Raw genomic sequence first — 18,750 nt, forward strand, 5'->3', positions numbered from 1 at the left:
TTTTTTTTTTTTTTTTTTTTGAGATTCTCTCTATCTTTAAAAAGAAACTGTACAATTATTTGTTAGCTACAGAAATAATTCCAGTGCTTTAGGAAACAAAGGCTACCTTCTGTGGCAAACTGGTACACACTGTGATTTTTTGACCAGTTGAATATTTTAGGGACTAAATATCAATTTAATCTAATAATTTAAATCTAATAATTGCATTTCACATGAGAGAAAAACTCATCAACTTGTCAAAATATTGTATTCTCACATAGTTATTGTAAGACCAAATATTAATTAAGGTCAAAGAGAAGTGAATGGATTTCTCTAAGCATTTATTTTACTTTATAAAGTTTGATTTTCAATGAAAAGTAAATGTCTTCTTATCTATTTTCCTTTAGAAATACTTAACTATGTTCTACACTTCTCAGCAATGTCCTTTTAACATGAAATTTAAATATGAAGCTCTTCCCTAATTCATTCATTTTCAATATGCCAGTTCAGAGAAAAATGTCTACATTTCCAGGACCTTTTGCCAGAGTTATATTTTTTAAAGTTAAAAAGTACAAAGACTTGTTTTTTCATAGAAAATTCACTGCTTCTGAGTTGGTACATCACAATACGGCACATTTTCTATAAGAAGGTCTTTCCTAGGAACCAATTGCAGTGTATTGTGGTTGGTGTGAATACCTTGTATAACAGATGTTCTGAGCAACAATTCAACATCGGAACCTACTTTCATTAGCTCTTCTATTTTCTTAGGAGAAGTCTCGTTTTTATTACTTTTGAATTCTTCATTTATCTTTATTCTGGCTGCTTCTAATGCTCTGGCATCATTTTTAAAAACTTGTTGTCTGGTCCTGTGCAATGTTTTAAAGAGCTGTAAAACCTTGGCCTCCCGACCCATGGCTCTCCTCACCGCGGCGGCCTCCTCTCCGGCGGTCGGAAGGCAACTTTCAAACGGAGAACATCTGGTTAAAGTTGCCTCAGACTTGACAAAGGACTGGCCTGTAGCTATGGTAACAACTTAGCCACTTAGAACCAGTTTCAAATGGAGTCAATCAATCAATACCACTGTCTTCACTCATCAACCAATCATTGCTTCTGAAAAACAACCAATCACAGAACAACTCACTCCAATGAACAGGTCTGGAGTGCCAACCAATCCATGAGAGTCTCACTCAAATAACCACACTGCTACAGATGATGTCAACCCACCTATGCTTCTGAAAGTTGGCCCAACCTGAAACTCCTCTCTTCCAAGAACATTCCAGAAGAGCAGCAGCTGCTCTGTCAGAAGACACCGTACCTGACCAACATAACTCTCTTACCAGAGAAAGCAATAAATTCCAACCTTGTCTTTTTATTTCAGATAGTGAAGGCTCATCATCCTTCGGAAAGAATTTTTTATATCCATTCGATTTACCTCCGTTATATTTCATTTTTCCTAGTAAAATACAAAGTTTGCAATTCCTTTGATCCATCTTACCATAATTATAACTATCATAGTTACCAGTAAAAGAATAGTGATAACCATGTTATTGGGTTTTTCTCCCTCAATGAAAAAATATACATACAGAGAATGCAGCTTATTAGGAAGTGCCAAAAGAATCCAAAAAGTGCATATAATTGCCAGGTAAAATGGCCACAATGAACCATACCAAACCTTTAAAAAGTGAAATTAGTCTAATATTTAAAACAATACACCCAGGGCAACTCCATTTGCTCGCTGAATGAATATTTATTGAGTAGCTGCTTACTATATGTTAGGCCCTTTCCCAGGCACTGGGGCATGGCAGTGAACACATGAAAATCCTACTCATGAGAGTGAAGTAAACACACAATAACAATAAACAGAATAGACTGGCAAAAATATAGTATGTTAGAGCACAAAAACTAAAGCAGGAAAATGAAATTTTTATGTGTTGAAGGGGAGGCAGGGTACAAATATTAGGATGGCCAGAAAACACTGCTGAGAAAGTGGCCATTGAGAAAAAAACTGAAGGCACAGAAGGCGCAAGCCAGGAGGCTATGGGAGGGAAAAATATTCCAGACAGAGGAAACTGCCAAGTACAGAGCTGTGCCTGGAGTGTTTAAGGAATAGTGAGTTCAATGTGTCAGGAGCAGACTGGAAGGGATAGAAAAATAGAGGCCTAAGTCAGAGAGAGAACTGTATTAGGAAAACGTGCAGCACATACTCTGAGTGAAATGAGTGGCAATCAGAAGGGTATAAGCAGAGGAAGGACATAATCTGACTTATGTTTTAATAGGTTTACTGGGTTAAGAATTGATGGAAAGAGGATTTAAAACAGAAAAGGAAGCAAGAAGAACAAGTAGCAGTCTATTACACGCATCAAGACAGCAGGTGGTGGGGCTTGGACAGGGAAGCTGTGACCGGCTTCTAGACATATTTTCAAGGTAATCCTAACAAGATTTGCTGAGAGATTAGATGCAAAGTGTAAGAGAGAGAGACAGGTCAAGGGTGACACCAAGGTTTTTGGCAGAACTACTGGAAGAGTTGCCATTAATGCAAGTAGGAAAGACTACAGGAGGGGTAGGCATGAGAAAGACCAGGAGTAGATCCATTTGGACATGATACAGTTGTGATACCTAATAACTAACCAGAGAGCGATGTCACATAGGCAGTTTGGAATACAGGTCTGGAATTAAGGATGGAGATCTGGGCTGGATGTAAGTTTGGAAACTGTTAACATACCCAAGGCAGTAAAAGTCCTGAGAAAGAAGACCAAGGACTGAGCCCTGGAACACTTCAATGTGTAGAAGGTAGGGCACGAAGAGAAGCACACACATCAGGCTAAGACAGGTGGGCTACAAAGGCAGGAGGAAACCCAGGTGAGTGGTTGACATCCTGAAAGCCAAGAGAAGAAAGGGGTATGGAGGAGAGAGTCTCCCATTAGGTCAAATACTGCTCATAGGTTCAATCAAGTGAGGTCCAGGAAGTTATATCTAGATTTATTAATGTGAAAATCAGTGGTAACCTTGAGCAAAACAATTTTGGAGGAGTGGTGGGAGTGAAATGACTGGAGTGAGTTGAAGAGTGAATGAAAAGGAAATTTGAGTCCAGAAGTACAGGCAGTTCTTTCAAGGGCATCATTCCCACGTGCCATGGTTGTAGAAGACCTACTTTCTTTTACTTCTCTCAGCTTAGCTGTGATTCTCAATCCTTATATTTTTTTTAGTAAATTTTAACATTTTAAGGGTATTTATAATTATGTACATATGGGATTTTTTTAAATGCCAGACCAAGGTATCAAATAATAAATTCATAAAGTTATACAACCACAAGACCCCTTGCACATTTCTTGGTTATATAAGCTGATTGTCATTTTGCTCTTACTTATAAATAAAGACCACAGAAAGAATAAAGGCAGTGTCAAGGGTAGTATTTCTTGCTTGACAATAATCACTTAACTCTAGGATACTTTATACTCATCAAATATACAAAGTAATTACTCATATTAAAATATTGATTCTATAACAGGAATAAAAGGGCAAAATGCAGAAAATAATCTTACTTTGTAAACTGAATCTTTAAAAATTATATAATATGAAGTCATTGTGGAAAAATAGGATGTGGTGCATACTGAAATACACTATCTTTTAAAAGGAAGGACAATGGCATGCATGCAGGGTACCCTGAAGAGGAAGATTCACTGCGTTAGCAGCACATTGGTTCTTAGCACAGGGCTCAGCAAATTAGTGCTTGTGGGTCAAATCCAGCCCACTGCCTGTCTTCCTAAGGAAAGTTTTATTGGACCACAGCCATGCCTATTGATGTATTGTCTATGACAGATTGTGCACTACTACAACAGAGACCCTATGGTTCATAAAGCCTAAAAAATTGACTATTTGGCTCTTGACAGAAAATGTTGGTCAGCTCCCAGTTTGATAGGTCAAAGATCCTTTCATGTATTTTAATGTTTCCCTCCAACTACTGACACATGTGTAATCCCTTGTCAATATGCAGATTGATCTGAGAGTCTAATATTTGAGCACTCATGATTGAGAACAAAAAGCAAAAACTTAATAACTAGCAATTTTGCTAGCAAGAAGGTATACTGCTAAGGTAGCATGTAGCTTTCATTTGCAGTTCAGCTGAAATTACAAGAATTCTAACACAATATGCTTAAGATGTGTCATCAACCTAAATGCGTTAAATACGCTTGAACTGTGAAATAATCAGTACACTATAGATCTAACCCTAACCTCATTTTTTAAGTGGTTGCATACTACATTATTTTATGGGTATCACAATTTAACCATTTCCTTCTTAATGGGCATTTAAACTATCTCCAACTTTTTGATGTGACAATGGTATAATGAATATCCTTAACATATGTATGTGTATGTGTGACATATTCATATAAAGATCCTTAACATATGTTATATATTTTATATCTATAAGTCATATATAGGCCTATTGTATATTATATACAATATACAATAAATGTCCTTAACGTGTGTCTCTCTGTGTGTGTGTATACATGAGTCATGTTTTCCTGTAGGATCTAGTCTAAGAAGTGAAGCTGTTAGGTTAAAGGACTCATATATTTGAAATTTTGAGACATGCTACTAAATTACACTTCAAAAAGGATTTACCGATTTCATTTAGCAATAGTGCAGGAGAGTGCCTTTTCCTCACAATTGCCAACACTGGTTATTTTTTTAATAAAATATCAGTATGGGGCTGGGCGCGGTGGCTCACGCCTGTAATCCTAGCACTCTGGGAGGCCGAGGTGGGCGGATCCTTTGAGCTCAGGAGTTCGAGACCAGCCTGAGCAAGGCGAGACCCCATCTCTACTAAAAATAGAAAGAAATTATATGGACAGCTAAAAATATATATAGAAAAAATTAGCCGGGCATGGTGGTGCATGCCTGTAGTCCCAGCTACTCGGGAGGCTGAGACAGGAGGATCCCTTGAGCTCAGGAGTTTGAGGTTGCTGTGAGCTAGGCTGACGCCACGGCACTCACTCTAGCCCGGGCAACAGAGTGAGACTCTGTCTCAAAAAAAAAAAAAATAAAATAAAATAAAATATCAGTATGATTGGAAAATATCTCATTTGTTAATTTGCATTTTTCTGTTTACCAGGCAAGGCTGAATATCCCTAGGAAGAGTATAAAATGTGACTATTAGCCCAAGCTAGAGTTAGTTTTACGGTATGGTAACAATGATCGAGGGCTGAATAGTGTTGCAGGCTCACCTATTACACTCTTCCTTGCCAGGAAGGTGCTGCTTTTCAGTATTTCCACTCTTTCTTGCTTGAGTTGCTTCATCCTCATTGTTAGTAGCAGCAGCAGCACCATCGTGTAGGTTTTCTGACACCACCCTTTCCTTACTTTTGTGCCTTTTCTTTTCTTTCTCAACCTTTAATGAAAGTTTGATACTAAGAATAATTGTTATTAACTTATTCAATAAACAGAACTTTTTGTTTTCATTAATTGTATTGCTTGACTCAGTCTGTCCTGATTTTAGTTACGAAAATATTTTGTGCTTACTTTATATATAATTATATGATTAGAAGATATAATTATTATAATTTTATCACTGAAATTTTTCTAAGGCCTGCTTCATCTGTGTTTGAGTGAATGAAATATAATTCCCCGAAACTTGAAAAGGGCCCTTCTTCATGTTGTTTTTATTCCCATCCACCTTCACTATCTAATATGAATTTTCACCGTTTGACAGGCAGAAACAGAGAAATGAAAAGCCAAAGACACAAAATGTGCCCGCCTCTGTCTTTACCACCTGGACTTTACATTCAACAGCCAGATTTAGAGGATGTGACATTGTGGGGCTTCAGAAACAGAAAGGAAGCTTTCCACTTCCTGCACTAAGCTATTCTTTTCCCCACTGCCTTTTATCATTCTTTTTGGTTTTTATTTGGATCCTGGGACATGAAAAAAGTGAAGGTGCTCGCTGAAATATAGGAAGCAAAGTTTCCCATAGCACAAGGAATAGAATGAAAGTGTAGATTTGCTAGTGAGGCAGTGCATGAAAAACTTTGATCATATTGACTGAGTTCTTCCATTGAAATCATGTATAAAGTTATTCTTTGTATCCTAACAGTAAAGGTCCCATGCTGAAAGGCATGATTCTGTTAATCGGCAGTTGGGTTGATTTTATGACCCCATTCTCTCCCTGGACACAGACACTGAGGTCAACCAGAGACTACGACATAGAACGAACCTTTCACCCAGGCATTATTGACTGGGGATGTAAAACTGCAAACTTTGAACCACTGGGAATGGTGACTTCTTTAACATGAAGTCAAGTCAGTGGCCATCACTGTTAATTGGCTCATGATTTATATCACTTAATAACATGAGTCAATATTTGATCTCACCTCCTTTATCACATAAGGAGGTTATAATAATTCTGAAATTTCCAGAAATTTTTTGCCACAATTCCAAGGGTAAGGGTTAGCTACACATTACTATAGATTTTAAGTTTTATAACTAGCTAAAATGTGTTTAAAATGAAATATTGAATTATGTTCTAATGATTCTAAAAGGCTAGACTGAAAGGTAATGTCATTGGGACTGTGCTATGTTATTAAAGCAAAGAAAACAACTTTAAAACAGTAATTTAAATTTAAATTTTTACATACCTGTGGCTGGTTATTTTTATTCCCTTTAAGCCTTTTTTTCTTTCCCTCTGATGTCACTTCTAAATCTTGTTCTGCTGACAAATTCATATATTGAGTTAAAATGAACATAGAATAGTTAGATGAAAGCTATAGTCTTTATCAAAATAGGCAGAAAAATAAAATGTATTTTTATTGTATAATTTAAGGGTTTCAATGGAGCTTAATCTTTGGTGGGATATATACTTCTTTAAGAAATACTTCTAATTATCCAAAACTTCAACAAACCACTTGGGGAGACACTATATGTCACCCAGGTTCCAGGTATACAGATACCTCAAAGATTCACAAACAAATTCATCCACCTAATATAAATGAACAAAACTGTCAGAAATGAAACAAAATTTAAATCAACAGTAGAAACACATAAAGTAACACCGGATACTGTTCTCTAATTCATAGTAGTACCTTATTCATGATTTCCAAAATTACTGTTATCATTTACACGTTTATCAGCACACACCCTGTTCCTTATATTGGAAATGTTTTCCTCTACTATTCTGACAAATTTCTTTTCACCTTTTAAGACCCAGACTATGTGAAGTCTTCCTTGATTCTTGCTATCTTCCCCCAGATAAACAGGCATCTCCTTCCTTGGGGCTGCCTTAGTACTTCATCCATTTTTCTACTGTATCTTTTCCACCTGAACTGTAAATTATTTCTTGACCTGTGTATCCCATTTGCTCCTAGACTGTAGGGGAGAATCTTTTGAATCATCTTTGTATAAACAGTCTTTATCTATTTGGCTCAGTAATCGTTTGCTGAGTTCCTGCTAAGTGCTAGACTTAAAGTGCTAGTCTTTAAAGACTGTAAATAAAAGGTGTCAGGGATGGATTTTCTAGACTTCATGCCTGAGCTGAGCCTTAACCGGTGAGGTGAACCAGGTGAAAGGAGCAGAGGGCAAGAAAGGATGAGAGCCAGGCAGCAGCAAGAGAGAGAAGACAGAAAGAGCGTAGGTATTTGGCTATAATAGAGGCACTGGTGAGGAGGGCCTTGCCAGCAGTTCAAGAATACCAGAGAAAAGGGCAGATGGGGGCAGTGGGGACAGCTAAAAATGGACAGTTCAGGAGAAGTCAGATGATGAAAGCCTTCTATGTAATTTTAAGATACTTGGACATTCATATTTTAAGGAGTGGTTCATGGTCTATTTGCACTGGAGATAGATCTCAGCTCATTACTTTACAAAAGGTGCCAAATGAGAAGTGCAATGATCTACATGAACCGTTGAAGTTGCTCATGTTTCCTTTCTTTGTTGAGGAGACAAATTTAGATGCTTTGTTTTAAAAGTCCTGCTTTTTGGGTCTATCAAGCTTATGAAGAAATAATAGCAAACGAGTCACTTGTATAGGTAAGTAACTTTGTACTTATAGCTGGCAGTCAGTACTCTAGGAGAAAACTGATCATCTTCTGTGCAAGGAAATGTCAATTCTACAGCTAAGAAAAAAAGAAAAGAAAACCGTAGGGGTGGAGAAAAAACACTGTATATTTTATTGCTATAGGCCAGATCATATGACCGATTAAGGGCACTGCATTTAATTGGTACATAAAGTGGAACACGTATTAGATGCTGTTAATCTAATATGGACTGGGTGTCCTACTAGAGTTAAGATTGATTTTCATATGTTATTTTTAAATGGTATAGCCAGCACACCTTCATACCAATATTCCCAGTGAACTATTATTCACTAAACCTCTGGACACAGCTGAGAGGATAATATATAACAAATTCTCAATGATTCGCATTAAAATGAGAAAATTCAATTCTACAAAACATAAATCATAGAAACTATGAGAAATCATTTAATATTTGATTTTAGAAGGTCCCTTTTTCCATTACTTGCACATAGTCATACCTGATACTTGTGAATTCAGAGCTGCAAAAATAAAGCAAAGAAACCACATTGTGTTTGAGTAGGCAATCTTTAGATCTCTACCTAGTTTTTCCATCCAGTCCCTAAAATCTAAACATAATCCTGGTACCTACTCTCACATTTATGGTAAATACTAGCCTAAACAATATGACTATTTCTCCTCATTCTCTTGGTTATTTATATTTTGCTTTGGTTAAAGGAAGAATACAAATGCCCTGCTAAAAGGTATATTCAGTTTGGTTCTGGCTGCATAAAGGGAGTAAATACAAAGTACATTTTGCCACAAAATGATTTTTTAAAATTCAGAACTGCAGTATTATGAAGCCAAGCACAAGCACTCCAGGATTGAATTCCCTATGCCTATTACATTCTTTGTTCTCTCTGTAGTCTGGTAGCTGTGACTCACACAGGTCATGGAGATTAGCATTCCCTGATAGAGATATAGCTCCAATAGTAATCTTTTCTTTCTGCATTAAGTTCATCTGTCCCAGTTCTGTGGATGCTGACTAATTTTTGGTCACTGATGCTGCTATGGAAGGAGATTCATAATCAACTTTCAAATTCCTGAAATTTTGGAATCTCATTACTGATAGTCCAGCTATTATATTTATAGTAGAATCCCAATCTAAGGAATGTCAAAATAAATTTTCATTCATTAGAAACTAAATGGTAATGAAAACTTGGCTAACCTGTATAAATTCTTGCTTCACAGATGCAGTCCCCCGTCCTCCTCTACCCCACAAACACACTATGCCCTAGACTTGTCATTCACTCAGCCAAAAAAAAGAAATAACCAAGATCAGAGCAGAACTAAAAGAAATCAATAACAAAAGAATTATACAGAAAATTAATGAAACAACATGGGATTCTTTGAAAAGATAAACAAAATCAACAGGCCTCTTGCTAGCCTAACCAGAAGCACAAAAGAAAGGACTCCAAAAAGCTCAACCAGAAACAAAAAAGGAGAAATCACAACTGATGCCACAAAAATAGAAAATACTCTCTGAATACTGTACAAATCTCTATGCTCATGAACTTGAAAACATGGAGGAAATGGATAATTTCTTGTAAACACACAACATCCCTAGGCTCAATCAAGAAGAAATGGAAGGAAAATCTGAACAGACCAGCATCAAGTATCAAAATTGAAGGAGAAATAAAAAACTTTCCAATAAATAAAAGCCCCAGATCAGATGGTTTCACACCCAGACTTTACCAGATCTACAAAGAAGAACTAGTACCTATACTGCAGAAATTATTCCATAACACCAAGAAGGAAAGAACCCTGCCCAACTCATTCTATGAAGCCAATATCACCTTAATACCAAAGACAGGAAAGGATGCAACAAAAAAAGAAAACTACAGACAAATATCCCTTAGATATTGGTACAAATACAAAAATTCTCAATAAAATTCTCGCAAACTGAATTCAGCTGTACATCAAAAAATTAGTACACCATGACCAAGAGATGCAAGGATGGTTTAACATATGCAAATGTATAAATGTAATTCACCACATAAATAGAAGCAAGAACAAATACCATATGATCATCTTGATAGATGCAGAAAAAGCATTTGCCAAAATTCAATACCCTTTTAGATAAGAATGCTTAACAAAAATAGGCATAGCTGGAACTTCTCTAAAATTATAAAAGCCATACATGACAAACTCACAAACACCATCATACTGAACAGGGAAAAACTGAAAGAATTCCCACTTAGAACTCAAACCGGACAAGGATGACCACTCTCACCACTTCTACTCAACGTAATGCTGGAAGTCTTAGGCAGAGCAGTCAGATAGGGGAAGAAAATCAAGGAAATCAACAGTATCCAAATGGGGAAAGAAGAGGTCAAACTATCGCTCTTTGCTGACTGTATGATCTTATATCTGGAAAACCCCAAAGATTCTGCCAACAGACTCCTGGAATTGATAAATAAATTCAGCAAAGTCTCAGGATACAAAAATCAATGCATACAAATCAGTAGCATTCATATATGCCAACAACAGTCAAAGACTCAACACCTTTCATATTATTAGATATTATTAAAAAAAAGTTTATCGTCTCTTGCTTTCCTTATATTTTTACTTTTTAGTATTACTTACTTTGATTCCATCAGCAATCTCTATTACATATTTTGTTTTCCATGAAAGCTTTATTTATTAATAATTACAATTATTCAGGAATATGAACATTTTGTAATTAACAAAAATTTTGTCTAACATTTTAAGTTTACATATTCATGACAGTATTCTGTGTCTGTATGTTCTAGAGACACAGGCTTTAGAAAACACTTTTCATGTATATGTTTTAAGTAAAAAACTACTCTAATTACTATGAAATGGTCTTCTATCATTGCACCAATATCTTCAGAGTTCACCTTTCAAATCTTGGATAATCATCAGAAATTTATATGAAAAATGATAGCTACAGGTGACCTAACTGTTCCCATGTGAAAACAAGACAAATCTAGATCCACACTAGTTCCAAAGAATACAGAGTGCCATGAGACAGGAAATGAATATATAACAAAAAGATTTTCCTTTCTTCTTTATGAACAAAATTTTCAGATTAAAAATTTTTAAGACAAGTCAAAAGAAAAAGAGAAAATTGTAGAAGTGAAACTTTAAAGGCCATTTTATCACCTAGGGTCCATTTATCATTTGACATCCATGAACCACACACTTGGTATAAGACCATGGTTCCAAATTGTGAATTGAGATTCCCTGGAGTTCAAAATTCATTCAGGGGGTCCAAGAGGTCAAATAATACAGAATGTTGTTTGCCATTGTTACTCTCATTCTTTTAGAAGCATACAGTGGAGTTTTTCAGGGACATGATGTATCATAAGGTCAGAGCTGTAATGGATAATGAGTCCTACTTCTAATGGCTATTGGACTACATGGCTGTGCATCTTGTATTCTATCAATGAATTTTTCAGTTTTAATTTCTAATATACCAATATCAACAGATAAAACCCACTTAAACAAAAGCTCTTTGGAATCCAAAATCATTTTCATTTTTCTTTATTTACTTTTGTGTTAGCATGAAGAGAGTTTAATTAAATGTGGTACAGTCATATAATGGAATACTATAAGGAAATTAAACCAAAGCTAATTGTGTCAATATGGGTAGGTCTCAAAAATATAATGTTGAGCAAACAAAAGAAAGTTGCAGAATAATAAACACAGTGTACAAACAACTGATATAAAATTCGAGGACCTGAAAAAAATTCTACATATTATATGTGATTATATACATATGTAGTAAAATGTTTTAAAACACACATGGGAATGATAAACAATTAACTCAGGGTGTTGGTGTGACCTCTATGCAATAATTTTTAATAGCATAAAATGGCCCTAAGCCCAAAAAGTTTCAGAATGACTCTTAAAAGATTGAGACTACCAAACAGTCATTAAGGGATGATTCATTACTTTCCTCATCTTTAAGAATCAAAGATAGCATACACACACACACACACACACACACACACAGCCTGCCAATCAGAACATTTGATGGGCTTAAGATCATCAGGGTGACAACACTGCGATGAATAATTAAAGTTAAAACACAGTTGACATGTTAGCAAGCAAAGCTTTCCTCTAGGCGAAGATCAGAATTCCAATGTGAAACACTGGGAAAATCTTAAGAGTCTCATAATTCACCTCTGTGAATCCCTAACAAATAAAGGGATCCCAAACAGGGACTTTAGGGTGTCAAAACATAAAAGTAGAAGCATCGAGTTAAAGCTTGCTTTGAGGTATCTTTTCGTCAAACACAGATACCAAAAACAACATCTGCATTATTTTTGTCAAATCCTTCCATTAAATTTGGGAAGGAAAGAATTAGGAATAAGAAGACTGTGAGCATTTCAAGTATTTTAATGTACTTCTTTCCAGAGGTAAATTTGTACCACATAATTTACCTGAAGGGGATTTTTGTACATCCTTCATTCCTTCTGCATAATCCGGAACAGAATCTTTCACTTTAGTTGTAGGCTGAGTGGGTTTTAAAGCAAAATCATTAATAAATAAGGTGTATTTCATAAAATGTGTAGTCAATAATTCAAGACAAAAATATACAAGTTATTACCTTTAGATGAAGATCTTCTTCAGGAGACCCTAAAAAGCAAAAGGGACATATAATCCACTAAATATAAATATGGGAAAGCCAACCAGACATCCATGCAGAGTTAATATCAAGCTGAATCCTCACGCTTGCCTTAGAAAATGATTACTTTAGGTTTTGTGGTGTCTTTTTTTCTGGTTAGAACAGGAACATGACAAATATACTGAAGACAGATAGGAATATGGGTTTCATAACACATATACTTAAGCTTTACAAAGTGAGATTATGTTTCAAATGGCTATAACTAAAATAGAAAAGTGTTCCTATACCAATGTGAACATGCTGATTGATGAGAAAAGTGATCATTCATCAGAAGCGCAAATCATGACCCTGACAGGATAAATGTGAAAGCTGATGGGAGAATGCCACAGCCTGTCTCCAATGTACCCCTTCAGAATCGTTTATATTAAATACCACTGTACTACAAGTATTTACCATGTTCTTCAACTTGTCCTGTAATTTAGGAAGTACACACCTGCAATGACAGTTCATTTGAAGGTATAATTCATTCTCATCAGAGATAGTGTTCTGAATTGATCAGCTTGGTTATACACTTGTAGCATGTCATGATAGTTAATAAAAACATTCACTTTTTTCCCATACCTGTGTGGGCTGCTGGTATGCCTACATTTCTTATATTTTCTAGTGTAGCCATCTTTTTTTTCCAGATGAAAAAATAATTTCTTAATATAGCAAGACCCCTTGCAAGTAATTAAGAAAAGGAATAACCATGCAAATTCATCATATATGAGAATGTTTTAATCTCTCTCACTAATTAAAGAAATAAAATATAAAACAAGAACATATCATTTTTCACTTAACAGAAAGGATATACCTAAATAGATGGGTATACTTGTAACACACTTCCTAGGTTGGCAGTTAGACAGTGTTTATTAAACTCCATTGCCAGAGTAATTTCAGGTCTACACATTTATCTTATATGACTATGCTTCTTCTGTCCTATGACCACAAATTCTATAGTTGCTTACTGATGGTTCTATAGTTAAATGGATTCAATGTTTACTATCAGGTTCGTTCATTTATTTTTAGTGTAGCCATGTTAAATTTTCTTGATCCACTTGTGCAAGAAGGTATATGAAGCTCATCTAAGTAATAGTGTATAATAAACTTTCAATATTCAAATATTTATCAAAAAGGAAAAATTTAACTTCCACAGAATTATTAGATATTAATAACTTTTGTATCTAAATCAGTACAATATTTATTGAAAATAACAATTTTAGCATTCAAGGAATAATCTCTGCAATTTTTTTTGTTTCTAAAATCAGTTTGGTTTGGTCTATCATGTTAGTCTCCAAAGGATGTTATGAAAGAGGTATTTTATTAAAAAAAATAGCTCTCTTTAAAAAAAGCCAATACTTCTATATTCAAATTACTCTCATTTGAATAACTAATATCGATGCAACATGTATCTTTGATGCCTAAGGTTGGAGAGGAGACATGAGGCGCTATGGTTTACTCCAATCCCAGCACTCCTTCCTGCTTCCAGTCATCCTGGGAGCAGCAATGACCTACTCTTCCATGTGAGTGCAAATGCACTGATGCTATCTGAAGTGAGATCTCTCAATTTTCTCACCACTAACTCCAACATCACCCAGCTAACTTCTTCCTTTCCTCCTGTGTTCCTCCATCAGAGTCCCTCTTCCTTTGCAACAGTAATCTCTGCATCTGTGGTCTTGATTCTCCCCCTTCTATTAATACATTCTTTGATGGGGTATTCCCATCACTCCTTTCTGCTTTATTTTGCAGCAGTATCTTACATCTATAATTTCTATTTCTTCCTCTCTTTGCTCTCTCTAGAAATTATGATTCTGTTATGTCTTGAACTGTTATCCAATGGCTCTTCCAGATTTCTCCACAGGTAAGTCTATGCCCTTGCTACTCAGAGCATAATCCAAAGATCAGCAGCAGCAGCAGCAGCAGCAACAACAACTGAGAACTTATTAGAAATGCAGAATCCCAGAACTGCTGGATGAGACTGTGCATTTTTAACAAGGTCCCCAGCTGATTTAGTAACATTTGAGAAACTCCGTTCTATACTGACTGTGCTTCCGCATTCCTTTACCTGAATTTACCCTCTTGGAATCCAGCCTCAAGTTCCTCCCCATCACATTCCTCAAACTGAAACTGCATTCCAAGTCATAAAGTTTCCAGTGGACTTTTTATCAGTCTATAGATTCCCTGATCCCTTCATCAGGGAACCTATTCTATTCTCCTTTCCAGTTCCCATACTTTGGCCTATATGAGATGACCCTGTGAAGTCAACACATTCTGTATGGCATTATATCATACACACATATGGCTGACCATACATGCTTATATTCCTCTATGGTAGAGAATACAGCTCTGCAGAATCCATGCCTTCCCAAAAGAGAGGGAGACAGGAAGAGAGGAGAAATTCTGCTCTACTTTTTTTGACACATTTTAGGACTGGTGTAGAACAGGAAGGAGAGCAGGAGTGACTCCATGACAGACTGGACCTCCTGGAATAGGCCTAAGTTTTGGTTTCCCGGACGCGGGTCCTCCCCTTCCCCGGAATGCCGCTGATAACAACTAAAAGGTCCCGGAACTTGAAACCAACCAATCAGGAGCCAACACGATCAGCCACTTCAGAAAGAGCAAATGAACTAAGGGAGGGAGAGGGGTGGTGTACCCAGTGCATGTAACCTACTGAAAAGTATAAAAGCTTAGTTTTTACCCCAGGGCGGGGTCCTGGTTCGTGGAGAGGCCACTACGTTGGCGCTCTGGGACTTGGATCCTAGCTCGAGCTAGCCAATAAACTCCTTTGCCTTTTGCCTCAGTGACTCTGCCTCTCTGTTCCTGGGGCCGAGGGGAACCGGTTCTAACACTGGAAGCTCACTTTATAGTCTTCCTATACCCTGCTCCTCCTTGTTCTACAGAATTACTGTATTCGACCACCCTCCATTATACATACCTGCTTCTTTTTCCTTCACATACTCTCCGTACTCTCTGCTTTCTTCATTCCTCATTCCCTTTTACTCCTTTCTTCTTCCTTATTTCCTGACTATCCTCATGTCTTAGAGGATCCAGAAATGGAACTAAAAATCCAGTTCCTTTAGTGGCACTCTCAATTCAATGTTGCTGACACTTGACAAGATACACAACTTATCACCATTTCACTTCTCTTTTTGCTTACTATGCATTATTTAATAGGTAATTTTCTTTGGATATTAGAATGTATCAGTGGGGTCATATTTTTAAATAAACATTCTATGAAATGACTTTTTAAATAAAATACGGTTCTTACCTTTTACCTCTCCATTTACTGTGTTTTTTCTGTCTTTGTCTGAAGCTCCATGTAAACAACCAACACCTATCTGTGGGAAATGCTGGAACACACTCTGTTCAAATTAGTATCAATAAGGAGATTCAATTAAAAATAATAATGATAATTAGGGGCATCAAAAAATCTGGATTTCCTATTCTAAAAGCAATTAGACTTAAAAATACGAGAAGTACTAATAACCAAAACATACCAATAAAGAACCTCATACATGCTTTATATGGCTGTGGACTCTGTAAACTGAGCATGGAATGCCAAAGGAAATACACTCAAACAGAATATTAACTATGTGCATATTTCAACAAAGACCTAACTTCAAAATGCCTAAAGCTACTTTGCATTCCTCACCAGAAATAAAATGGCTGTTTTTCAAACATACAATACCCTTGCTATAATACTTACAGAATTAGACATTTAAAATATTTCTAATTACAGAAGTGTTTTAGTGTTAAAATAAGATATGTGACATGATAAGACACTTTGGAGTATGCCATATTGAGTATTAACAGAACATTGTCAAAACTGCTTCATTTAGGTAAACACAGGCTGGAAAAAAATCTAAATACTTTTTGACAAAATTTTTACTGATAGGAAAATGGTTGAATAAAATGAAAAAGTAGTAAGAAAAACTTCGCTTTATGTAATGTTTTAAATAAAAGCAAGCAAATATTAGGTAGAGTATGTAACTCTTACCCAATTAAGAAGTATCTTCTAAAGAGTATAGTAAGCCTTAATACAAAGGGAAGAATAAGAACATTTATCTATGAAACATGGAAAATGGGCCAGGCACTTATTTGCACCTTTTCTACACAGTAGAATAATAAAAATGATGATCCTGATGGTTACCCCACTTCCTGCTTCCTGGTCATTCCAAGATGTTAAAAGCAAAGTGCTGAACAGATGTGACCCATTGTTCTCTCTGTCCAGAATGTCCTCCTCCTAGACTTTCACATGGCTGGCTCCTTCTCATCCTTCAGTTGGCAGCTTAAAGGTCACCCTCACAAAGATGTTCTCTGACTGCAGAATTCCACTCCCACTCCCATCTCCACCCTAACTACAAACTTTCTCAATATTCTCTAATGGAACATTTTCTGTCTTTTTTTATACGACACACTTAGAGTTTGTTCTTTACTTGTTTTCCTGTTCCTACTACTATAGACAGCATAAGTCTTTGTCTGGCATATTATATAACTGTCTAGCACATAGGATTCAGTAACAGACATTTATTAAAGGTCAAAATATTTAAAAACTCATCAGGAAGGTCTCAAGTGCCAAATTGCTATTTTCCTATAGCACATCTCCAGTAATAGCCTGCTGAAACTTAACATATCCCAAATTAAATATCCACTTACCCATTCTAACGTTCCCATTCTTTTCTGGACACTTCTGTGTTCAGGTTTACAAAAGGACCCTCCATATTTATTAAGTCCCTGAATATCATTATGATCGTTTTGTCTTGCATTTGCATGTACACTTTCCAGCTTACAAAATGTTTCCACATTTCTTACCACATGTAAGTGTTCATCACACATACCTAAGAGGTAGATATTAGTACCATTTTTGTGAATGAGGCCACTCACATTTGAATAGGCTTAATCGTTTTTTCCAAGATTTCATAGGTCTAGTAAGTGATAGAACCAGGATACCAGCATGGCTTTTGACTTCCACTCGGTGCTGGTACCACTATGCGCAGCTGATTCTGTTGAACAGGTCAGGCCCTTCCCATCTCTTTGCACACTTGTTCCCTTAGAATCTGTCCTCATTATGTTACACTTCTGTGACAACAGGCATGGCTGCCACAGAGGTACTCAACCTGCTCTATTTTTGAAAATGACTTCTACTTACTAAAACACCACGAAACCAAATTGTTGTTAGGTAGTCCCTCACATTTCCTATTCCCCATGCTCTTCCTTCTCCTAGAAGGTACCTAGTACATTAGATCTATACTGGACAATCCAAATATATTAATTCTTTCAAGTCCCAAGCATGATCTTTTCAAGTTGCATGTTGTAAAAACTGTTTCTCTCTGAATCTCACTAGGACATTTTACACATCCATATCCACCACAGAATCATACATTTGGCCATAGGTTGACCAAGAATAATTCTTTAGTTTCTAGATAAACAACTTCAGAACCCAAACTGATTCCTTGTCACTTCCCTTATTCTTTTGTACCGTACTACATACACTGCCTTCTAAAATGAATCCTGCAAATTGGCAGGATTGACTATGCAGTAGTAATATCCTTAGCACATATTTACCTTATTAGTGATGGGCTGAAAATGGAAGAAAATAATTCCTTATGTGCATATGCAGAGGAGAGAAAGTAAAGTCAAAGCATTTCCCTTTATGATTTAACATAACTCAATGCTTATATTTAACAATAATAACAATGATAGACAGTACCTTACGATCCTGCAGTGATTTTATATTTTCCTCTTGTCCTGAGCTATCTATAAAAGGTTATTCACAGACACATTCATGAGAACATGTGAATTTTAAATATATATACAAGTCTATCTCCATTCATGAATATTTCAGTGAAATCAAATTCATAGCAAAAACGAATTTTTAGAGGGTTGAAGCAGTTTCAGGAAGAAGTCAGTGGGATAGAGAAAGATAGGAAAAGAGAAATATTGAAAAGAAATGGATGTTATATTTGGGCCTACACACAAGTTGATTTTTTATAATAATACTTTAGCATAGAAATATTTTCAGACACATTAACTTACCACCTCTATTATTTTTTTGCACAAAAATAAAATCGTCAT

General features: G+C 36.1%; 1 protein-coding gene across 1 annotated transcript; it reads right to left on the reverse strand.

Annotated features, from left to right (window-relative positions):
• Positions 1-426: 426 nt before the first annotated feature.
• Positions 427-904, reverse strand: LOC138387165 (complex III assembly factor LYRM7-like). Its single transcript, XM_069474060.1, has 2 exons — positions 731-904; positions 427-648 (listed from the first exon to the last, which is right to left on the reverse strand). Exons 1-2 carry the CDS (start codon positions 890-892, stop codon positions 619-621), a joined length of 192 nt encoding a protein of 63 aa, XP_069330161.1. The 5' UTR covers positions 893-904; the 3' UTR covers positions 427-618.
• Positions 905-18,750: the final 17,846 nt, after the last annotated feature.

The sequence above is a fragment of the Eulemur rufifrons genome, chromosome 7, assembly GCF_041146395.1.
Source record: "Eulemur rufifrons isolate Redbay chromosome 7, OSU_ERuf_1, whole genome shotgun sequence".
Lineage (NCBI taxonomy): Eukaryota > Metazoa > Chordata > Mammalia > Primates > Lemuridae > Eulemur > Eulemur rufifrons.

Coding starts and splice junctions, on each gene's coding strand:
- LOC138387165 (XM_069474060.1), bottom strand. CDS start 892: ATGGGTCGGGAGGCCAAGGTTTTACAGCTCTTTAAAACATTGCACAGG. Junction 649..730: donor CTCCTAAGAAAATAGAAGAG/CTAATGAAAGTA, acceptor ACAATACACTGC/AATTGGTTCCTAGGAAAGAC.